The following is a 22,768-nucleotide window of genomic DNA, read 5'->3' on the forward strand; positions in this document are numbered from 1 at the left end:
TAAGCTATTACTGATGACTTAAGGCACCGTGCATGAAACATGCTGCCTCTCTCCTTACCACCACCACCCACCCCCAAAGAAATGTTCCAAAGATATTTTTATTGTTCAAGTCCTATCTAGCTCGCAAACACAAGGTGAATCACTAACTATCCAGAATTGTCCCGGTCCTGGTTTACGTTCTCTCTGCCAGCAGAATCAGAAGGAACAAAGAGTAGTCTCCAAATCACTTTGAAAGCATATACTATCCAGTGAGTGTTGTCGCTCTCAAACTACAAAGGATCTCAAGAATGTTTGCTCCTACATTCCATATGGCACTGAGGAAATTCTGGGCACTTGATAATGTCCCTGGAGAATAAAAAGCCAGTATTCACCAAATTACCCCTCTTTGCTGCCAAAGAACAATGGGGCTTCAGTAATTTTCTCCTGTTATAGCAGAAATAGATAGGGCATAACTTCAACATGAGCAAAATGTGAAGATCACTCCAGTGTGTACTTATTCCACAAATCAGCCTCTGGGCTGGTCAGCATGGCTCCCTGCTTTGGCCAGAGACTATTCCTAACCCCTAACATTTCAGCTGTTAGAAAACAATAGCTACAGATGAGAAAATGCGGCTCTGAACTACTCCCTCTCAACTTGGATACAATAAAAAGCAAAAGCCTCATCTATTTAATAATTCAAAAAAAAATTACCAGTAAATTCACCCAGTAAACCCCTTGAATTTCTAAGATGGGGACCTCATTTTATTTATCAAGCACTTAGTAAGGGCCTTAATCTAGAATATACTCAGGAAATAACGTTCAATAGTGACTGAATGAATGATCATGTATTCTACACATAATTTCTATGTTCAACAAAAGGGTATCTTGACAATTATATTTCAAAATACTTTCTTAGTTCTATGGATGACGAAAAACACATTACTAGTTTTTCCATTCCAAGCAATCTGTTAAAGGAAACATTACTTATAAACAGATTCTAAGTTATCAGGATGGTAAATTAAAAATGTACTTTTGTGTTTTGGGTACATTTTTAAAACCATTTGTCAGATTCTCATTCTGGCAGGATTCTTATGACTAGCCACATTACTTCTTGAGCTTAAAATGAATCCGTAGAATCTAGCTTCTTCCAATTAAGTAATAAATGCATATGGCTCTCCGACATTATTAGTTATATATGTCTTTAAGAAAATTATGAAATATGTTTTCATGTTCCATCTGTTTGTACAAAAATTAGCTTACTTTCCTACTTCTTAAAATACCCCCACTGGTAGGTAAAATCACTGTTTCTATATTACCTGGCCAGATTATTTTTTCCAGCACAGGACCTAGTCACACAGAATACACTCACTCTGGCCTATCTAAACACAGTGTCCCCTAAAAAAACTAATAAAGCAATGCTGTGATGCTAACTGCTAAGATCAATTTATTTCTGAAAAGATTTCAAGCACTTGGAATTCCAGTATCTTTGCCATACATTTTCTACTTTAGAAAATCTGTGTCCGTTTCTGAAAAGAGAAATATGCACAAAAGTCCTGGGAGCTGGGTATGTGGTGTGTGTGTGTGTAATACAAGCACCAAATCACAGCTTAAGTAAGACTCCAAATCTGTCTTAATCTAAAAAAGACAGATGCAGGGGCGCCTGGGTGGCTTAGTCGGTTAAGCGTCCGACTTTCGCTTAGGTCATGATCTCGCGGTTCGTGGGTTCGAGCCCCGCGTCGGGCTCTGTGCTGACTGCCAGCTCAGAGCCTGGAGCCTGTTTCAGTCTGTGACTCCCTCTCTCTCTGACCCTCCCCTGCTCACGCTGTCTCTCTCTCTCTCTCTCTTAGAAATAAATAAAACATTTAAAAAAAAAAATAAAAAAAAAAATAAAAAAGACAGATGCAATACCCACACTGGGGGCTAAAGAAGAGGGGCCAATTTTCAAAATAAAGAGTTAATACCATGTATTTCCTTATATAAACGGTTGTTAAGACAATCATGACTAGGAGAGAGCTGAATTAAAGAAACAAAGATTGCAAACAAAAGTTGAAGAACTTTCCTTAACGTGAAGGGGACAAAACCCTGCATCTCCCCCACGTGCCACCCCACAGCCACATGAATTTGTTCCCTCTGCATCAAACACGACCCACTCTCTCCAAGGTTGACTAAATGCCAAGTTTACCTGACCCTGAGGGCCAGTAATTGTCCATCTTCTGAGTTCAAACATTTTGTTGGACATCCAAGATATTTATGCTTGAATTTTACCACTTCCAGCATATCCTAGAAGATCTCACCACTCATTTACAGCCCCTAAAACTACAAACCAGGGACAGAATGTTTTCACTTTTGCTTACCATCAAAGCATAGAGCAGATGCAAGTAAGTAATAAAACATAGAAAGTTTCCCATTCCAGAGTTCCTCAACAGAAAATACAGTCTACAAAGCCAAGAGTCACCTGCCTGGGAACCAAATCTTGTGTTTCAGTTCTGGGACTCTAATGACTGACTCCTTAATGTTCTAGAAATCTGGAGAAGACCAGAATTTCCTAAAATAGTGTTTGCTGGATATTGCTCTACAGAATGCTAACAGGTATTCAAATCAATTAGGAAAGTCTGGATTAAAATAAAGCTACAATGGTTACTTTACTTCAAAACACTCGTAGGGCTTTAATAGGGTAATAACACTATAAATTTTCAAGATAAAATTCCAGTATCAGGCCTATAGTAAACTAATTTGAGCAAGATCATGAGAGAGTTTGGAAATGCCTCAAAGTAGGCTGTTGTGTATTTCTTCTAATTGTCACAACATTACTGAATACTTCACATCAACTTCTAAGAAGTTCTTACCTGATATGTGTTGCAGGCAGAGATTCATACTGGCGGGACAAAAAGAGCTCCCGGTGTTTCAACTGATGTTTCTGTTTGTCAGTCAAGTCCGCCTCAATTGTTGTTTCAGATTCTTCCTCAATTTCTTCTACACAAATAAAATTCAAACAATGTGTTATTACAAAGCACATTTTATCTATCTGGATATTAAGAGAGGTCACCCTTTCATTCAGTATTTTCTTCAAACCAACAGATTTTATTATTTTTTATTTTAAACTTAACAGATTTAACTTGTTATCTGAGTTACAACCATAAAATGACATTAATCATGCCACAAACAAAGAGGAAGAACTCTAATTTTAAAATGGCAGATGGGGGCACCTGGGTGCTTCAGTCAGTTAAATGTCCAACTTTGGCTTAGGTCATGATCTCGTGGCTCGTGAGTTCAAGCTCCATGTCTGGCTCTGTGCTGACAACTCAGAGCCTGGAGCCTGCTTCANATAAGATAAAAATAAACAAAATGGGAGATGGAACATATGCATATACCTCCTCTTCCCCCATAAAAATCACACCAAACAGCAATTAAAATGTACAAACATTTCAATGAGAGTAAAAACGGGAGCAATACTGGAACAAAACCTTTCGGCCAAAAAAAAGTTTTAGAAGATGGGAAAGCAAATGCAAACAAACACACACACACACACATGCACACAAACCCAGAAAGTACACACTTAGCCAAAGAAAGGAAGTGACAATCTATATTTGTATAGACAGGTGCAAAGAGAAGGCAAGCACAAAGCTTGAGGTGTCTTAGCCCTCAAAGATACCATAAAGTGCAGGGAGAGAAAGAGGAGTGGGCGAGAGACAAAGCCAGGAAGAAAGGTTGAAAGTCCACTGACAACACTATAACTAAATCCCAGCATAATCAGTAAAAAAGAGAGAAGATAACACTTTTAAACTTTGGTAACACAAACAAAAAGCTAATAGGATTGTAAAGTACTATTAAGGTAATCTCTCAGAAATTTCAACACTAAGACAAAGAGACAAAAAAGCAAAAACCAAAAGATTTTTAAAAACTAAAAGATACTTCATAAAGTCCAACATCCCAGGAATAAAATTTCCAGACAGAAACAACAGGGAAACATATTTCCTTGTCTCTTTTGGTAGCGAGAGGGCGTGGGGGAAAACTTCTCAAAAAAATGATTCAAGAACATTTCCCCTTTTTGTGAAAGAGGAGTGTCCAGACTGAATTTCTAGCGCACTTAATTTAAAAAAAAAAATTCTTAAATGTTTGTTTATTTTTGAGAGAAACAGAGTACAAGCAGGGAGGGGCAGAATGAGGGAGATGCAGAATCCAAAACAGGCTCCAGGCTCTGAGCTGTCAGCACAGGCACCGATGAGGGGCTCAAACCCATGAACCATGAGATCATGACCTGAGCCAATATCAGACGATTGACCATCTGAGCCACCCAGGTGCCCCTACACTTAATTTTTTTAAGTGCTAACATGAGATCACGAACATTTACAGAAAAGAAACATAGGTCACATGCAAAGAAACTAGAATCAGAATGGAACTCTAAGCTGCTATCCAAGAGGGAAAATGGCAGTCACCCTAGAATTGTACTTGGTTTCTTGTTTTGTTTTGTTCTGCTTTGTTTTTAATTTGAGAAAGACAAAGTGCATACAGGAGCAGGGGAGAGGGGAGGGGGCGGGGAGTTAGGAGAAAATCCCTAGCAGGTTCCAAATTTATCGTGGAGCCCAACATGGGGCTCAGCCCTGGGATCATGTCCTGAGCTAAAATCAAGAGTCGGACACTCAACTGACTGAGCCACTCAGGCGCCCCAGGATTGTATTGTAAAGTATAAATTATTTATCAAGTCTGGAAACAGAGTAAGAACAATCTCTTTCGTTCAACCAAGATTTATTAAACGCCCAAAAAGGCACTATTTGAGGTATTGGAAACAAGCAGTGAGCAAAAGTTATTGAGAAGCAGCGTCAGAAGCAAGGGACAGGAAACAGCAAAGTATTATGTAAGTTTGAAAAAAAACTGCATTTAGGGGTGCCTGGGTGTCTCATTCAGTTAAGCTCCAACTTCAACTCAGGTCACAATCTCATGCCTTGTGAATTCGAGCCCCACCTTGGGCTCTGTGAGGATGGCTCAGAGCCTGGAGCCTGCTTCTTCTGCTCTCTGTCCTTCCCCAACTCGTATTCTATCTCTCAAAAGTAAATAAACATTCAAAAAATAATAATAAGGGCATCTGGGCATCTCAGTCGGTTGGGCTTCCAACTTTGGCTCAGGTCATGATCTTACAGTTTGTGAGTTTGAGCCCCACATTGGGCTCTGCGCTGACAGCTCAGAGCCTGAAGCCTGCTTCAGATTCTGTGTCTCCCTCTCTCTCTGCCCCTCCCCTGGTTGGACTCAGTTTTTCTCGGTCTCTCAAAAATAAACATTAAAACATTTAAAAAATTATACTAAAAATTTAAAAGCCGCCTTTAATAATCTTTTTAAAGGGGTACCTGAGTGACTCAGTCTGTTAGGCATCTGACTTCAGCTCAGGTCATAATCTCACATTTTTTGAGCTTAGCTCAAGCCTCACGTCAGGCTCTATCTACACTTTATGCTGACAGTTTGGAGCCTGGGGCCTGCTTCAGATTCTGTGTCTCCCTCCCTCTCTCTCCCTGCCCCTCCTCTGCTGCCCCTCTCCTGCTCACGCTCTCTCTCTCTCAAAAATAAATATTAAAAATGAAATATTTTTAAAGAAAAAAAATGACCAAGTGTCATTTACAGATATAATTCCAAATAATTTTAGATATAAAAATTTCCTAATATATCTCTTAGGGCTCACAGATCCTCTGCAGTCTTACCTGGACCAGACTGTGGGAACATCAGGGGCACTGAGGACTCAGACAATGATACTAATGGAAAGGGGTGGGGGTGGGGAGGGTTGCTCTTCACTTAGAAGAGCTTAAGTTTAGGACTCTAAGATCTTAATTTTGGGACACTGATGGGCACCACACCCCCCAGGGACACACAGAAATATATACACATATGTTATATTCCTCCCTATTCTTCTAAATTCCTATTTGTAGACCCAGAACCACAAGAGATTTTATCACATATAATTCTCTAGCTATAGCAGAGCTTTTCAACTGCATGAGGATAATGAAAAGGCTAATAAGCACCAGATCTTTTCTACAATACTTTCAAATTTTTGAAACTCTGTAATTGAAAATGAACCTGAAAAACAGATTTAGAAAAGACTCACCTAGCTCAAAAAAAAGACTAAAATGATTTTAAATTCTTTGAATATTCTTTTTAATGAACTACTCAAAGAGAAACACAGCCCTAAAAGAGCCATTTACTTGCATAGATATTTCACCAGTGGAAATCAATGAAGTTATTGCTGCATTAGCACTATCAGCACCAGCAAATATCACATATAAAATTATACTCTTTACTTAATTAGGATTTGATAAATTGTTGTTCTGTAAAACGCAAGCTAACTGAATTCTAATGCATACCCTGTACAGATAAAACCACAACAAACTCTACCAATAACAGCAGCAAATCTTATTCTTTTATACAACCTCCTAGTGCAGCATGAAAAGGACTGGAATCTCTTATGTGCAGCCACAATGAAAAGAGAAATCACCACAACAGTACCTAAAAGTCACCTTCAAAATGTACTAGTTAAATTTCATTTACATGTTTTTATAAATTTACATTGGCTTCTAAATAGGAATGATTCTCATGCTATTAACATCCTAAAAATATTAAAGAGTCACAATGGCAAAACTGGGATTTAGACAATGAAAAAGTTTAAAAGATCTTATCATCAGAAATTGGGTACATGGTAATATATTCATAATTTTTAAAAACCATTTTACCAAGTTTGATGGAACATCAAATTTGCTCCCTTCTAGCAGTTATTAAAGTATAAGAGAGACTGATACCAAATTATTTTCTATACTTTCTTTATAGTTGGAAAACTTTCTGTACAGTTTACTAGCGATAAGACCCTGACGAGAAGCATAGAGCGGAGAGAAACAACAGAGAAGGAATCTGTGCAATGGGATTGTATAAACTCTCTACTCTTAATACTAGTATCTTCTGGGACGCCTGGGTGACTTAATCGGTTAGGCATCCAACTCTTGATTTTGGCTCAGGTCATGATCTCATGGTTCGTGAATGCTGTGTCGGGCTCCATGCGAATATCACAGACCCTGCTTGGGATTCTCTCTCTCTCTCTCTCTCAAAATAAATAAATAAACTGAAAAAAATACTAATATCTTCTGTTTTAGTAGTATGGGCCACATAATGCACAACCCACTAAGGCTCTTACGAATTTCAAAGTTTTAGACTGCAGGATGAGAAAGAAGCCACAGCCAAAAATCTCAGCAAGGCTAACTACACATGCGGGCTGAGAGGGGATGGGACAAAGTGAGTACACACAGTGTCCAAGAAGTGGGGGTCAGAAAGCAAGTCAAACTAGCCAAATAGTCCAGAGCACCAGAACATCCACCAGACTGAGATCAGTCTTCTCAGCAGTAGGTTACTATCAGGAACTTGGACAAAGCTTTAGAAAATGGGCATGTGATACGTACAAGACCAGATACCACTGATGAATTTAGGTATCTGAACAAGGGACAGAAGAGAGGGAAGGAGTAGCTTTACTTGATTCTAGGTACTTCTGGACTTGAAACGGTGTTCTTCAGAATAGTTTAGCATTCTAATTCCTACCAGTTAATTGGGAGGAATGAAGGGAAAGTAGACAGAAGGAGAGTCCTCCACAGGCTTCTCCCAATCTTCCTTAGGTCTCTATTTTAATGGAATATCAGCCCACAATGATAAGATGTTAGCTGGTACAGACCGTACAGAAAAGCAGGTGGTTAAAAATTTGTCTGGAGATTCATTTAACAAGTACCCAAATGTTTGGAGACATATTATTGGGACTGAAAATAGCTCAGTATTGATGTAACTCAAGTTTGCCTAGTAAGGAAAAGAAATCTGAAAAAAGGAATAAGCAAGTTGAATAAAATTAGAAGGATTTTTCTGACAATTGAGATTTCAGGAAACTAACTGAGGGAAGAAAAACAGTTTGGCAGTTTAGAGACAAAGAATCAGTAAAGAAAAATCAGTTATATTTTCATCATTAGCAATGAAAAATCCAAAACTGAAATCAAGAAAACAAGTTCATTTACAATGGCACAATAGGAAAAAAAAAATACTTAGAAGAGTATTTAACAAAAGACGAAACTTGTATCCTAAAAACTACAAAACACTGTTGAAAGAAATCAAACAATAAATGAAAAGACTACATTCACAAACTGAATGACTTTGTATGGTTAAATGGAAATTCTCCGTAAATAATCTATAGATTCAATGCAACCTCTACCAAAATTCCAACTGTCTTTTCACAAAAATTGAACTAACCCTAAAATTCATGTGCACATAAGTGACCCATAATAACCAAATTAATTTAAAAAAAGAATTTAAAAGCACACACACACGTCCAGATTTCAAAGCTACAGCAAGACCGTATGGTATTAGCATAAGGACAGACATACACATCAGAGGAACAGAGTCTAGAAATAAGCCCATACATTTATGGTTAATTGATTTTGGACAAAAGTATCAAGACAATCATTTCAGGGGCACTGGTGTGGCTTAGTCAGTTAAGGGTCTGATTTCAGCTCAGGGTCATGATCTCGCAATTCCTGAGATTTAGCCCCACGTTGGCTCTGCTCTGAGAGTGTGGAGCCTGTTTGGGATTCATTCTCTTTCTCTCTCTCTCTCTTTCTCTCTCTTTTCCCCCTCCTCCTTCCTCTCTCTCAAAATAAATAATCATTTTTTTCAAAAGACAATTTGTTGGGGAAAATGATTTTTTTCTACAAATGATACAAATTTCTTTCTACAAATATCAAACTGGATATGAAGAATGAAGAATGAAGTTTTACTCTCACACTGTATTTAAAAAAATGAATGCAAAATAAATCAAAGTCCTAAATTTAAGAGCTAAAACTATAACACTCTCTGATAAAATACAGCTATAGATCTTTATGACTTTAGAAGAGGTAATGGTTTCTTTAGTATGGCACCCTAAAGTATAAGCAAACAAAAATATATATATGAATTGGTGTAGTAAAATTTCTATACTTAAAATGACACTATCAAGAAACTAGAGATGGGGCGCCTGTCTGGCTCATTTGGTAGAACATGTGACTCTTCATCTTGGAGTTGAGTTCAAGCCAAATGTTGGACACAAAGCTTACTTAAAAAAAAGAAGAGACAATCTACACCACAGAATGGAAGGAAATATTTGAAAATCATGTACCTGATAAGAGGCTAGAATCCAGAATGTATAAAGAATTCTTAAAACTCAACACTTAAAACAAAACTCAATTAAATAATGGGCAGAGTATTTCAATAGACATTTCTCCAAGAGATATGTAAATGGCCCATAAGTAAAGGAAAAGATGTTCAACATCATTAGTCACTAGGGAAATGCAAATCAAAATATACTGAGATATTTCAAATCAACTAGGATGACTACAATAAAAAAATATGTAACAAGCACTGGCAAGAATGTGGAAAATTGGAATCTTTGTACATTATTGGTGGTATGTAAAATGGTGCAGCTGTATTGTTCAAACAGGTTGGCAGTTCCTCAGATTGCTAAACATAAGTTACCATAAACCAAGTATTATTCAGCCATAAAAAGGAATGAAGTGCTGATGATTTATTCTACAACATAGATGAACTTTGAGACATTATACTAAGTGAAACATTATGAAAGTGAAAGACACAAAGGGCCATATACTTATATGATTCTATTTATATGAAAAGTCCACAATAAGCAAATCCACAGAGACAGGAAGTAAATAAGTAGTTGCTAGAGAATGGGTGGAGGGGAAATGAGGGAGTGAGTGATAACAGGTATGAGTTTCTTTACGGAGTGATACAAATGTCCTGGAATTAAATAATGGTTATGGTTGCACAAATTTGTAACTATACTAAAAGCTACCAAATTGTATACATTTTTTTGTTTTATTTTTTTAATGTTTTGTTTTTTTTTTTTCTGACAGAGAGAGAGAGAGACAGCGTACGCAGGGGAGGGTCAGAGAGAGAGGGAGATACAGAATCTGAAGCAGGCTCCAGGCTCTGAGTTGTCAGCACAGAGCCCGACATGAGGCTTGAACCCAAGAACCGTGAGATCATGACATAAGCTGAAGTCGGATGCTTAAGCAACTGAGCCACCCACGCGCCCCCCAAATTGTATACATTTTTTAAAAAGATGAATTACAGGGTATGTGAACTGTATCAAAAAGAAATAAAAAGCTAAACTTGAGAAAAAAGTCAAATAAAATGCAAAAGGTCAGTGGAGCCACCATCTCCCAGTTATGCATCAGAATGACCAACACAAAGGGAAAGAGGAGCAGCACCTGCTATATGTTACCTAGGCTTTTAGAAAACACAGAGCTATTCCTTCGGCCACATTCATGCCCATCCACAAGAAAGGTGATAGCAGACATCAAGGGAAGGCACACTGTTCAAAAAAAGAGTGCCCCACAAACATTATCATGGCAACACTGAGGAGTCTACAGTGTTGCCCCGGCATGCTGTTGGCAAGGTTGTAAAGCAGCAAGTTTAGGGCAAGATTCTTGCCATGTGAATTAATGTACATATTAAGCACAGTAATAAGCACTCTAGGAGCAGAGATAGCTTCCTGAACTGCATGAAGGAAAATGGTCAGAAGAAGGACGTCAAAGAGAAAGGTACTTGGGTTCATCTGAAGCGCCGGCCTGCCCCACCCAGAGAAGTGCACTTTGTAAGAACCTGTGGAAAGGAGCCTGAGCTATGGGAGCCCATTCCCCAGGAATTCATGGCATGATAGTTATTAAGAGAGAGAGAGACAGACAGACAGACACCTCTGGACCGTAAAAAGAAATACAGACACACAATGCAAAAGGCCAAAAGAATAGATAAATTTCAGTACAGTCATGAAATGAAATTCTATTCAGTAGATAAAAATGCATGAGTGAATCCAAGTACCAACATGCATGGATCTCCAAAAGTTGATGTTGAGCAAAAAAGCAATCTGTAGAAGGATACATATGTACGAGAACATTTACTTTTTTTAATGTAAAAACAGTGCTCTATAAAAATACACACACGTATATAAAAAATATGAAAACATGAATGGAAAAAACATACGAAGTTAAGATATCAATTCACCTACGGAGAAACTAGGAAGTGTATGGGGTTAGGGAGGGATACACATGACACTTTAAGAATCTGAAGCAAAAATGTGAAAATATTAAGAGAAGACAATGCTGGCTGGTAGATTCATAATTAATACTACATTATTAACTCTATTCTGCTTCCTAAAAATACTTCAAATTAAAAAGTGAATAGGACCCAACAGAAGGGTCCTGTTCCCTGAACCAAAACTCTAATACAGGATAAGTTCTATCTTTTTTTTTCTTCATGGCAACAATGACCACAGTTGATAATCATTTCTTTTTATTTTAATGTTTGTTTATTTTTGAAAGAGAGAGTGCGAGAAGGGGAGGAGCAGAGAGATAGAGGGAGATGCAGAATCCGAAGCACACTTCGGACTCTGAGAGGTCAGCACAGAGCCCAACGCAGGGCTCAAACTCACAAACCAAGAGATCATGACCTGAGCCGAAATCTCACACTTAACCAACTGAGACACGCAGGCACGCTGACAATCATTTCTTTAACCTGTAACTTTGTTTTCTTCATCTCTTTCGATCACCTTGCAAAAATATAAATTTCAACTGGCATTCTGGCATTAACCAATTTCTGAAATAGATGCAAATAAATATACATATATAAAAATATTAAATGTACAAGTAAATTTTGGTTTTGAAAATTAAAAAAGGAAGAGGGCATGGGGCACCTGGGTGGCTTAGTCGGTTAAGCGTCCGACTTTAAAATAAAAACAGGAAGAGGGCAAAACAGAAAAGTAGGATGGCTTGGGAGATCAAAATCAGGCAGGAACTAAGAATTGAATGCTTTTATAAAGAAATGCTCAGTCAGTTGAGCGTCTGACTTCGGCTTAGGTCATGATCTCGCAGTTCCTGAGTTCGAGCCCCATGTCGGACTCTGTGCTGACAGCTCAGAGCCTGGACCCTGCTTTGGATTCTGCGTCCTGCCCCCGNATTTAAAAACATTAAAAAATTAAAAAAAAAAACATTTAAAAATTTTTTGTGTTTTAATGCATTAGGGGTCCCTGGGTAGCTCAGTTGGTTAGGTGTCTGACTCTTGATTTCAGCTCAGGTCAATGTTCTCACAGTCTGTCGGACTCTGTGCTGACAGTGTAGCGCTTACTTGAGATCCTCTCTCCCTCTCTCTCTGCCCCTCTCCCACTTGCTCTCTCTCTTTCTCTCTCAAAAGAAATAAACCTAAAAAAAAAAAAAAGAAATGCATGATATAAATAAGGGAGAATAATGGGGCGGATGAAAAGTTAGCAGAAGTAAAAAGATCAAATGTAAAGCTGGAAGAAGCCTCTGAGATTACGGCACTTGATCTATTCAGACTTTCGCCAGTCTCCATGCGGCAGAATCCCTTGCTCTATGCCACAAAGCAGCACCCACATAAGCTCGGATACTTGTCACAGAATGCCTTGCACTACAGTCATCTGATTTAGAGTGCCTTGAGAGCAAAGATGGGCCATTTATCTTTGTATCCATGCTCTTTTACTTGTGGGGATTCAAGAAGTGTTCACCAGAGACCAGGTAAGAATTCTCAGGTAACACTCAAGTCAGTGGCTGCAAGGATAGATGCACAAAGTTAAGACATAAACAATAGGAGAGTAACTATAAAAAAGTTACTGTTCAAGGGGCTCCACTTTTCACAATTCTTTCAGGATCTAACAGGGGGATGGAGATCTGGCTTCAGAGTCACACCTGAATTCAAAGCCTAGTAACACATGTTCCCAGTTATGTGACCTTAGGCAAATCACTCTTTGTAATCCTCAGTTTCTTTATCTGTAAAATGTGTACATAATTTCTGCTCCCTCATAAGGTTACTGTGAGGACTGAGATAATGCATAGAAATTGCTTAGCACAATGTCTAACACAGACTTAGGTTTTAAAAAACTGCTATTACTATATGTATTTTTTGCTTTTGTTATTTTTTGTTTGTTTTTTTTTATTTTTTAAAGAGATAGAGGCAGAGGGAGATGGAGAAGGAGAGAATCTTAAGTGGGCTCCAGACCCAGTGTGAAACCTGTCACAGGGCTTGATCTCATGACTGTGAGATCACAACTTGAGCTGAAGTCAAGAGCTGGATGCTTGACCAGTGAGCCACCCAGGCACTCTGCTATTACTTTTTTTTTTTTTTTTTAATGTTTACTTATTTTTGAGAGAGAGAGACAGAGGTAGGGACAGACAGAGAGGGAGACACAGAATCCAAAGCAGGCTCCAGGCTCTGAACTGTCAACACAGAGCCCAACATGGGGCTTGAACTCATGAACTGTAAGATCATGACCTGAGCCGAATATAGATGCTCAAACAACTGAGTCACCCAGGTACCCTTGCTATTACTATTTCTTAAATGAATTTTCATATGTTTTAATATGATCTTTGACATCTGGAAAACAATTCCTATATTCTACAGTAAGGTTCTTGGGGTGCCTGGGAGGCTCAGTTGGTTGGTCATTCAACCTCAGCTCAGATCATAATCATGGTTCATGGCCACGGAGCCTGCTCTGGATCCTCCGTCCCCATCTCTCTTTGCCCCTTCCCCACTTGTTCTCGCTCTCTCAAAAACATAAACTTTAAAAAAATAAATCAACATAATAATGGTTCCTAGTTAAGAAGGCAAATCATACTAAACTAAAAAATTAAAAATCTGTTTTCACTTTATTAAAAGATTTTATTTTTACATAATCTCTACTGTTTTTAAGCTTTGTAGTCTCAGAACTACTCATACTCTTAAATCCTATCTAAGACTTCAAAGAGCTTTTGTTTATATGCATTATATCTACCAATACTGTAGTAGAAATTAAAATGAAGAAAAAAATCTTTTTCTGAGAGAGAAAGAGAGAGAGAGAATGCCTCTGTAAGAGTAGGGGAGGTGCAGAGAGTGGGGAACACAGTGGGTCCAAAGCAGGCTCTACAGTGAGTGCAGCGAGCCCGATGTGGGGCTGAAACTCACAAACTCATGACCTGAGCCGAAGTTAGATGCTTAATCAGTTGCACTACCTAGGCACCCCTCAAATGAAGAAATTTTTAAAACACAAGAAATAACAAGCACACAGTCTACATTATTATGAGTGGTGATGCCATTGTGTGTCATACAGTCCGTGGAGAAACTCAGCTATATACTCATGAGACAATTAGTGGGACAATTAAATGACAACTTAGTATTACTATAAAAATCGTTCTGTCCTCCAGAACTCCCTGAAAGGTATTCAGGAATGACTGACCTCTGCACAAGAATTATTAACTGAAATCTAACCTGAAAAGAAAAATAAAAACTGCCTGAAGCAAGAGGTTTTTTACTTTATTTGGTTTAAGAAACCTGCTACAAATTTTATCTTCACATTGTATGATATAATGACTCATAAGTTGCTCTACAGCAAGTTAGGATCCCATCAGAAATCTAAGCTATTTCTGCTTTACATTTATTTATTCAAAGAACACTGCATCTGGCAAAGGCTGCCCAATCTTTTAATATATTCAAAGTCCATCTGGAATCTTATACAGCCTTAACATGCCACCATGCATTTTCCTACTTGCTATCAATTTTTAAATTTAAGTAACAGAACAAAAGGATTAGAAGTAACGAAATTTTCCAGCACCACCAGACCACCATCCTCTCCAAATCATTATGGACACAGAAGCCATCATCTTCCTAGAACACAACTCACCTTTCTTCTGCTTTGATTAAAAGAACAAAAAAACAAAACACAAAGCTCCCAATAGCTTTCAACCACCAGTGGAATCAAAACTAAACATTCATGGCTGAAAAATCTCCTAATGAACAGTCCTGCCATATGTTTGACCTATTCCCATCCCAACCCCACCCTTTTCCTGGCAAAAGAAAAGGAAGGAAGGAAGGAAGGAAGGGAGGGAGGGAGGGAGAGAGGGAGAGGGAGGGGGAGGGGAGAGGGGGGGAGAGAGAGAGAGAGAAAGAAAGAAAGAAAGAAAGAAAGAAAGAAAGAAAGAAAGAAAGAAAAAATTTTATTGATGTGCCTACCAATGTGTGCAGAGATATCTGTGAGGAAGACATAAAAGTCGTGCCCCGATATGGGGCGTCTGGGTGGCTCAGTTGGTTGAGTGTCCAACTCTTAATTTTGGCTCAGATCATGATCTCGTGGCTCCAGAGTTCAAGGTCCACACTGCGCTCTTAGCTTAAAGTGAGGAGCCTGCTTGGGATTCTCTTAACTCCTTCTCCCTCTGACCATCCCCCACCAGTACTCTCTTCTCTCTTTCTCAAAATAAATAAACATATTTAAAAAAAAAAATAAAAAGTCCTTCCCTGATAGATTATAGTTGACCTAGGATCACAGAGGAGAATATATTATTTCAAGTGTGGTTAAGTATTATAAACTTCTGTAAGGTGCTCCGGAAGTATGACAGACGAAACTACTGTAGCCTGAGGGGCCAGCAGAGCCTTCTGTGAAGAAACATAGCTTAAGTGAAAACTGAAGGAAAAAGGGGATTGGGGTGGAGGGTCCCCATCTTTTTAAATTAGAGAACACATGATCGTACAAGGCTGGCCCAGGCCTTATCTGTACTTGAGGCTGGCTAGACCATGGGAATTTCCTGCATCTACCACCTTCACATCCTGCTGACTAAATCAGTGGAGAGCCTCATTTAGGACAACTAGAACTGTCCTGGTTTTAAAACAAAGTCCTCTGTTCAGAGAACCCTTTAGGACAGCTGGTCACTCTAGCCCTCATTTTATTCAACCTGAGTATGACCCTTTGGCCTAAAAAAGGAAACTTACAGTCCCATAATGGTGAAAATTTTAAAGACTAAAAATACGAAATCTCATGAAGAACATAAATCAACTGGAATTACAATACATTAACAAACAAAGTAAAAGTTGGCTGGGCCACTTTGGGAAATTTTTTGGTAGTATCTACTGAAGTAAATTTATGCCCACCCCATAAACCAACAATTCCATTCCTAGTCATTTACCCAAGAGTAATAGAGTTTAAGTACACCAAAGGACTTGTACAAGAGGTTCGTTCCTAGCAGCTTTCTCATACGAGCCCCAAACTGGAAACCACTCAGATGTTTATCAAAAGAAGAAGGAATACCCCTGGGCCAGAGAAAAGAACAAGTGATAACAAGCAAGAACACAGACAGATCCTACAGGCAGGGTGCTGAGGGAAAAAGTCAGGCACAAAAGGGCAAATACTGTAGGTACTCCATCTAGATGAAGGCGAAGAACTTGGCAAAACTAAGAACAGATGGTGGGTAGACATCACAACAGTGATTACCTGTGGGAGGAAGAGGGCAGTAGGGACCAGGAACGGGCACAAGGAATCTAATTAATTAATTAATTAATCTAATTTAATCTAATTAAAGATTCTCTAGCTTGAGCTGAGTATGTAATAATGTAATGTAATGTAATATGGAGGTCTTTTTTTTTTTTTTTTTAATGTGTTACTTATTTTTGAGAGAGAGAAAGAGAGAGCATGCACAAACCGGGGAGAGGCAGAGAAAGAGGAAGACAGAGGATCCGAAGCCGGCTCTACCCTGACAGCAAAAAGGCCAATGTAGTGTGCCAACTCACAAATGGTGAAATCGTGGGGCGCCTGGGTACTCAGCTCTCGGGGCACCTGGGCGGCTCAGTCGGTTGGGCGTCCAACTTTGGCTCAGGTCATGATCTCATGGTTCGTGGGTTCGAGCCCTGCGTCGGGCTCTGTGCTGACAGCTGGCTCAGAGCCTGGAGCCTGCTTCCTATTCTGTGTCTCCCTCTCTCTCTGACCCTCCCCTGCTCACACTGTGTGTCTCTCTCTCTCAGAAATCAATAAAAGAAATTAAAAAAAAATTTTTAATGTACACATCTGTAGAAAATTTTTTAATGTACACATCTGACCTGCACACTTCACCCATTCCATTGTATTTTGTATCTTGACTTAAAACAATTTTTTTTAAATAACTAGGATTTCTGCTTCCAGGCAAATGAATTAACAGGAACCAGACCTACCTTCCTATCTGAAACAACCAAAACAATTCAAAATTAATAAATAATTTAAATAGCAGACAACAGACAAAATACATGAAACGTCAGTTTTCTTAACGCTAGACCACTGGACATCAGGTGATGAAGAAGAAGAATTCTTGAGAGACAGGATGCAAAAAGAGATGAGCCCCTAACATTACTAAACTGCTTGAGAGAACTTCCAGGCAACAGTGGAAGGAGAAGAAACTGAGGCAGAGCCTAGCAGAGTCCATGAGTTAGGAAGACAAAGTTGAGCAATCAGGGAGATCAAAGCAACTAGAGAGTGAAAGAGTACCAGAGAACAGAGAAGACCTGGAGACTGCAAGGGGTGATCTTCGATTAAAATACCAGTCAAAGCACATGGGGAAACCACCAGAAGCCAAGGAAAGAATCACTGGGAAAGAATCAGAAGGAACAGTGTCCACTGATCACACAGGGCCATGAACAGATTTGTTCCCAAACCGCTACACTGAAAAAACTTTTAATTCACAATGTAGAGTGCCTAGTGTACACAGAAAAGTCTTGCCTAAGTAATGGAACAATTAGGCCCTAGATTGAGCTCTGACTGCTCCATGTTCACTTAACAAAGATATGTAAAGTCATAAACACAGCAACCAAAAGGATCAAATGGTTTCCAAGTAACTTGAGTGCATCCAAGAGCAAAACTCATGATTTAGAGGAATATGAAAATATCCAGGACGCAAAATAGTAAACTTTACCATGTCTACTACACACCTAATATAAGGCCTAAATTCAAGACTGCCCGTACCAACTGCGGGCAGAGTGAAGAAACCAAAACTCTCTTATACCGCCTGTGGGAATATAAAATGTTACAATCACGTTGGCAAACAATTCACGGTGTCTTAAAAAGCTAAAAATACCCCTATCGCATGGATAAAGCCATTCTAGTACAATTCAAGAGAATGTATGTCTGTGTAAAAACCTGTAAACAAATATTCACAGCAACTTCATCTGTAGTAGCCCAAATCCAGAAACAAGTGAAATGTCCATCACAGATGAGTGAATAAACAAACGGTGGCACATCCATACAATGGACAGCTACTCAACAATAAAAAGTAATAAATTATCAAGGCTGAGAGACATACTGTGTTCATGGATTAGAAGACCCAACATGGTTAAAATGTCAAATAATCAATTCCCCTCAAATTGATTAATGGGTCTAGCACACTCCCAATCAAAATCCCAGCATGCTTTTTGTACAAGTTGACAAGCTGATAGTAAAATTCAGATGGAAATGCAAAGGATCTAGGATATAGCTGGAAGAACTCCGAAAAAGAGAAATCAAAGTTGGAGGGCTAACATTACTTGATTTCAAGTATTAAAAAACTACAGTAATCAAAAGGAGGTTATTGGCAAAAAGAGCAACAAGTAGATCAGTGGAACAGAATGGAAAAGGCAGAAACAGCCGCACATACATGACCAACAGATTTGACAAAGGCATCAAAGCAGTGCAAATGGAAAAAGGACAGCCGTTCCCACAAATGGTGCTGGAGCAACCAGACATGCACACACCCCGCAACCCCACAAAAAAAGGAACTTAGGTATGGATACCTTGCACTATATATAAAAATTAATTGAAAGTGGGTCATAACTTAAATGTTAAATCTAAAACTATAAAACTTCTACAATACAGGAGAAGACTAAATGACAGCAAAGCATGAGAGTACAATTGATTCATACTTTCTGGAAGCCTCTTTGGGAACATACACTGCTAAAAACCTTAAAAACTGTATATACCTGCTCTTTGCATCATTCAAAAAGAAAAATAGACAAAAAAAGGTACATTATGAAAGAGTATTCATTAGTATGGTCACCAAAGCATTCTTCTATTCCTTTTTCTCTGTAAACTAAATAATCAGAAATAATTCTACAATGGTATACTCTATTTACAGTTGTGAATTGTGTGACATATGAATTACCAATATAAGAAAGATGAGTTATTCCTCACTATAAAATACAACCATTTTCAAAGCTTTAAGCCAGCCACATGGAAACCAAGGACCAGAAAATTTATAGTCTACCATGGACAAAATGGAAACAAGAATCAATCACAGGTACAGGATTACAATAACATTTTTTACACACATTTTCTGCAGTTTATTTCTTTCTGGAAGCCTTTCACTAATGAGCTTCATAATTTCTAAAATTTTCTTATAATCCTGTCATCCTTTCCTATCCTATTTATAGTCTTTTATATGAAATGATATACAGTCATAAGCAAGTTTTTAACAAGTCTTTTCAAATAAGGGGAAAATATAGAAAACATTTCCCCAACTATATAGAGTACTGAGTAATCTGAAAACCACCTCAACAAAGGAAATGGCCTTGCTACTTAAACTAGAAAAACACAACAAAGGAGTCAACCATATTACACCTGAAAGGCAGAAAGAATTATACAAAAACAGGAAATAAAATCTTTTATTTTTGCTGTCTCTAGAGATGTCTTTCTAATATCCTAACCTTCAGTAATTTTTCTACCAGGTTGAATTTAATTCCTGCCAGGAAGCATAGTTTCATCCACATGCATTTCCAAAACTCTTAAATGTAAAAGCAAGTTTGGCCAACCAGCTATTTTTACAACCTTGCCACAAAGACTCACAAGTCCCCACAGAAAGAAAATATTCATGCAGCTTTAACGACTGATGTCAAGAGTGGGAAAAAACACAAAACAAAGCAAGAGATCATCGAAAAAAATTATACTAAGAAGAATGAATTTATTAAAAAAATCTTTATTTATGCAACGAAGCTAGATAGAACCAAGATATTGTATCAGATGGTGTCCAAAACTATACTTTATTCCAAGATCTATAAATACTGGCCAACAGAAAGGTTTAATTTGGCTGTGAAGAAATGTAATTTTTCCACTAAACTGAGCAGTGGGGAGAGGAGATCAGGCTCATAAAGTGGTATGGTTGGGAAAGTAACCCTTTTATCAAAGGAAGAACTCTCAACCCTTCTTATTTAATCTATATAAGTAATATGCAATTTATACTCTATCTTTCACTCAAGGGAATAAAAAGAAAAATCAAGAGTTGGTCTGATATGCAGTATCAAACACAGTACACGGAAAACACAAAATAAACAAGTAAGCCTTCAACATCCTACAGCAACCGAGCCCTTAACAGTTCAAGGTCTTCCACCAGTAAAAATATAATACATCCTTCGGAAGTTTGAAAAATTAATGCAAATTCCAATGTGGACTGAAAACAATTGCTGATCGGAGTGAACATGTAATGGTATTTCATCATTCTATTTCTATATTAGACTAAGAGCTCATCATGTAACATTCCTATTCTACCAAGAATGATTTTATTCCCCATTCTTTTTTACCAAAGGACAAAAGTAGGGCAGAAGAAAGTCTTTTTCCCTAAAAACAACTTGAAAATATGCCTTCTTGGAATTTAAGTACTTCTGCCTTTCCCTTCTCCAAAAAAGACTCAAATACAAAAACAAGTTTACATCTAAAAAATGTTAAAAGTTAATAAATACTAACAGGGGCACCTGGCTGGCTCAGTCAGTAAAGCAAATGGCTCTTGCTCTTGGGGTTGTGACCTCGAGCTCCATGCTGGGTGTGGAGATTACTTAAATAAATAAACTTAAAAAAAAATACTAATAATGTTATGCCAAGGGAATTTACAAAGGGCCCTTTAAAGCATGAAGCACAGGGCCCTGGGATAATTATTCTGAGTATCAGTTTAAGAGGTTTTTAGTGTAGAGGGGGATCTCTTTGAGGGAAAGAGGGCACTCGGAGGGCTCCTAAATGACCACAACTTCCCCTTAACTATAAGCACCCTCATTAGGAAATACGTAACATATTATTGCAGCATACTGATCTCTGCCAATAAGTGCTGTACATATTAAGTAAAATATCTCTTCCAGCTAACTCATAGCTCTTTACCCTGTCCTTGCCCACTTGTGGATAGTGATGGTGATTGTGGTGGATGGTGGTGTTGGAGCTGCTGGTGGCAGGGGAATAGCAACATGCTCTAGGAAAGATACACAGTGAGGACTCAACTGTCCTATACAAGGGAGAAGTCCTTGGCCATCGTAACAACTAGTCTTGCGGGGTTGTGCTTCGCAAACGTACAAGGGGCACAATGCTGCTCTTCACTGTACACCCACCCACACACTTCTATTTGTCAAATAATTTTTATGACATGATGGGACTATGTACTATAGCCCTGAAAGGGGAAACATAAGTATGAAAAGAGAAAATGTTTTAAGCCCACCAGCTCTCTACAATGCCTTAAAGTGTTGTTTATTATACACATAAAATGAAAACAAAAAAGTGGGGGGGATGCCTGGGTGGCTCAGTCAGTTAAGCGTCCGACTTTGGCTCAGGTCATGATCTCACAGTTCATGGGTTCAAGCCCCATGTTGGGCTCTGTGCTGACAGCTAGCTCAGAGCCTGGGGCCTGTTTCAGATTCTGTGTCTCCCTCTCTCTCTGACCCTCCCCTGCTCACGCTGTCTCTTTCTCTCTCAGAAATAAATAAAGCATTAAAAAAAATAAATAAATAAGGCCAAGAGCCCCTTCTTACATCTTGGATGAAAAAAAACAAGGCAATAGAGGAAAAGAATAGAGACTATTTGGACCCTAGGTCTAGAATCTGTGTTATGCCACGATGCCTACTTGGCTCTTTAGGAAAGGAGCATGGCCCCTGAAAGCCTTACGATAAATGGGTGAAGGCAGAAGCCGCCATCAAAGATGCCTCTCACTTCAGCTCAGCAACAGAAATGGCCAAATCCAAGAGGGTTTTCTTAAGTATTCCCTCCACCTCTCTGCAAGAGTTTCCCATCTATACCGTTGTGTTCTTAACCAAAACTGTGATGATACAATTCTCTTTACTCTTTTATAAAATGTTTAAGTGACTAGGGTACTCAAACTTGTGAATGTTCATTTCTTTTAAGCACGTGGTGTCACTTTAGAAACCCCCCTGACAGGAAGGGGTCAGGTCTCCTTCCCAGGTATTTCACCTCTGCCACAGCACTTATTATACACTGTGGTGAAACAACACGTGTCTGCAACCCCCAGCACTAAAGCCTTTCAGAGCGCAGAGTAGTGTCTGGTCACTGTTAACATACCTAGCACTGAAAATAGACCCTTGTTCCTGCGGAGATGTTCTGTGGATTATTTATTGAAGAACAAGATATTGGAAGGAACGCAGCCCACTGAAAAGAAATGGGTTTGGGATTTCCAATTCTAGTTCTAGAATGTCACTTGCTTGATGTATAATTCTGAATACCAAACACAGCAATAATGATCCTTATCTACTATCATCTATCAAAATGCCACCAGAGTAAACATTTGGATTTTCTCAACTTCATTCCTTCCCTTTGAAGACATCTGAAACTTAAAACAAGATCCTAGTGGGGCACCTGGGTGGCTCAGTCGGCTGGGCAGCCAACTTCAGCTCAGGTCACGATCTCACCATTTGTGAGTTCGAGCCCCGCGTCGGGCCCTGTGCTGACAGCTCGGAGCCTGGAGCCTGCTTCACATTCTGTGTCTTCCTCTCTCTCTGACCCTCCCTCCCCTCCTCGCTCTCTCTCTCATTCTCTTTCAAAAATAATTTTAAAAAACATTAAAAATAAATAAAAAATAAATAAAACGAGTTCCTCATTTTCCATGCACGACAAGTTGTGCAAGGAACTGGCATAAACAGTACCAAGAGGCTACGGGTTCACAGCCCCAATGAGGCTGGGGTCACCTTCCTGAGACCCTTAGCCATTAGCTAG

The 22,768-nt window shown here is 38.8% G+C and overlaps 1 protein-coding gene across 1 annotated transcript in view; it reads right to left on the reverse strand.

The window, feature by feature from the left end:
* Positions 1 to 22,768, reverse strand: part of MTA3 (metastasis associated 1 family member 3) — a 171,152-nt gene that overhangs the window by 108,247 nt on the left and 40,137 nt on the right. Inside the window, exon 3 of the mRNA XM_077773462.1 lies at positions 2,826 to 2,952. Within this exon, the coding sequence (XP_077629588.1) occupies positions 2,826 to 2,952 (127 nt within the window). The remainder of the gene's footprint in view (positions 1 to 2,825; positions 2,953 to 22,768) is intronic.

Source organism: Crocuta crocuta, unplaced genomic scaffold (genome assembly GCF_008692635.1).
Source record: "Crocuta crocuta isolate KB4526 unplaced genomic scaffold, BGI_CrCroc_1.0 scaffold67, whole genome shotgun sequence".
Lineage (NCBI taxonomy): Eukaryota > Metazoa > Chordata > Mammalia > Carnivora > Hyaenidae > Crocuta > Crocuta crocuta.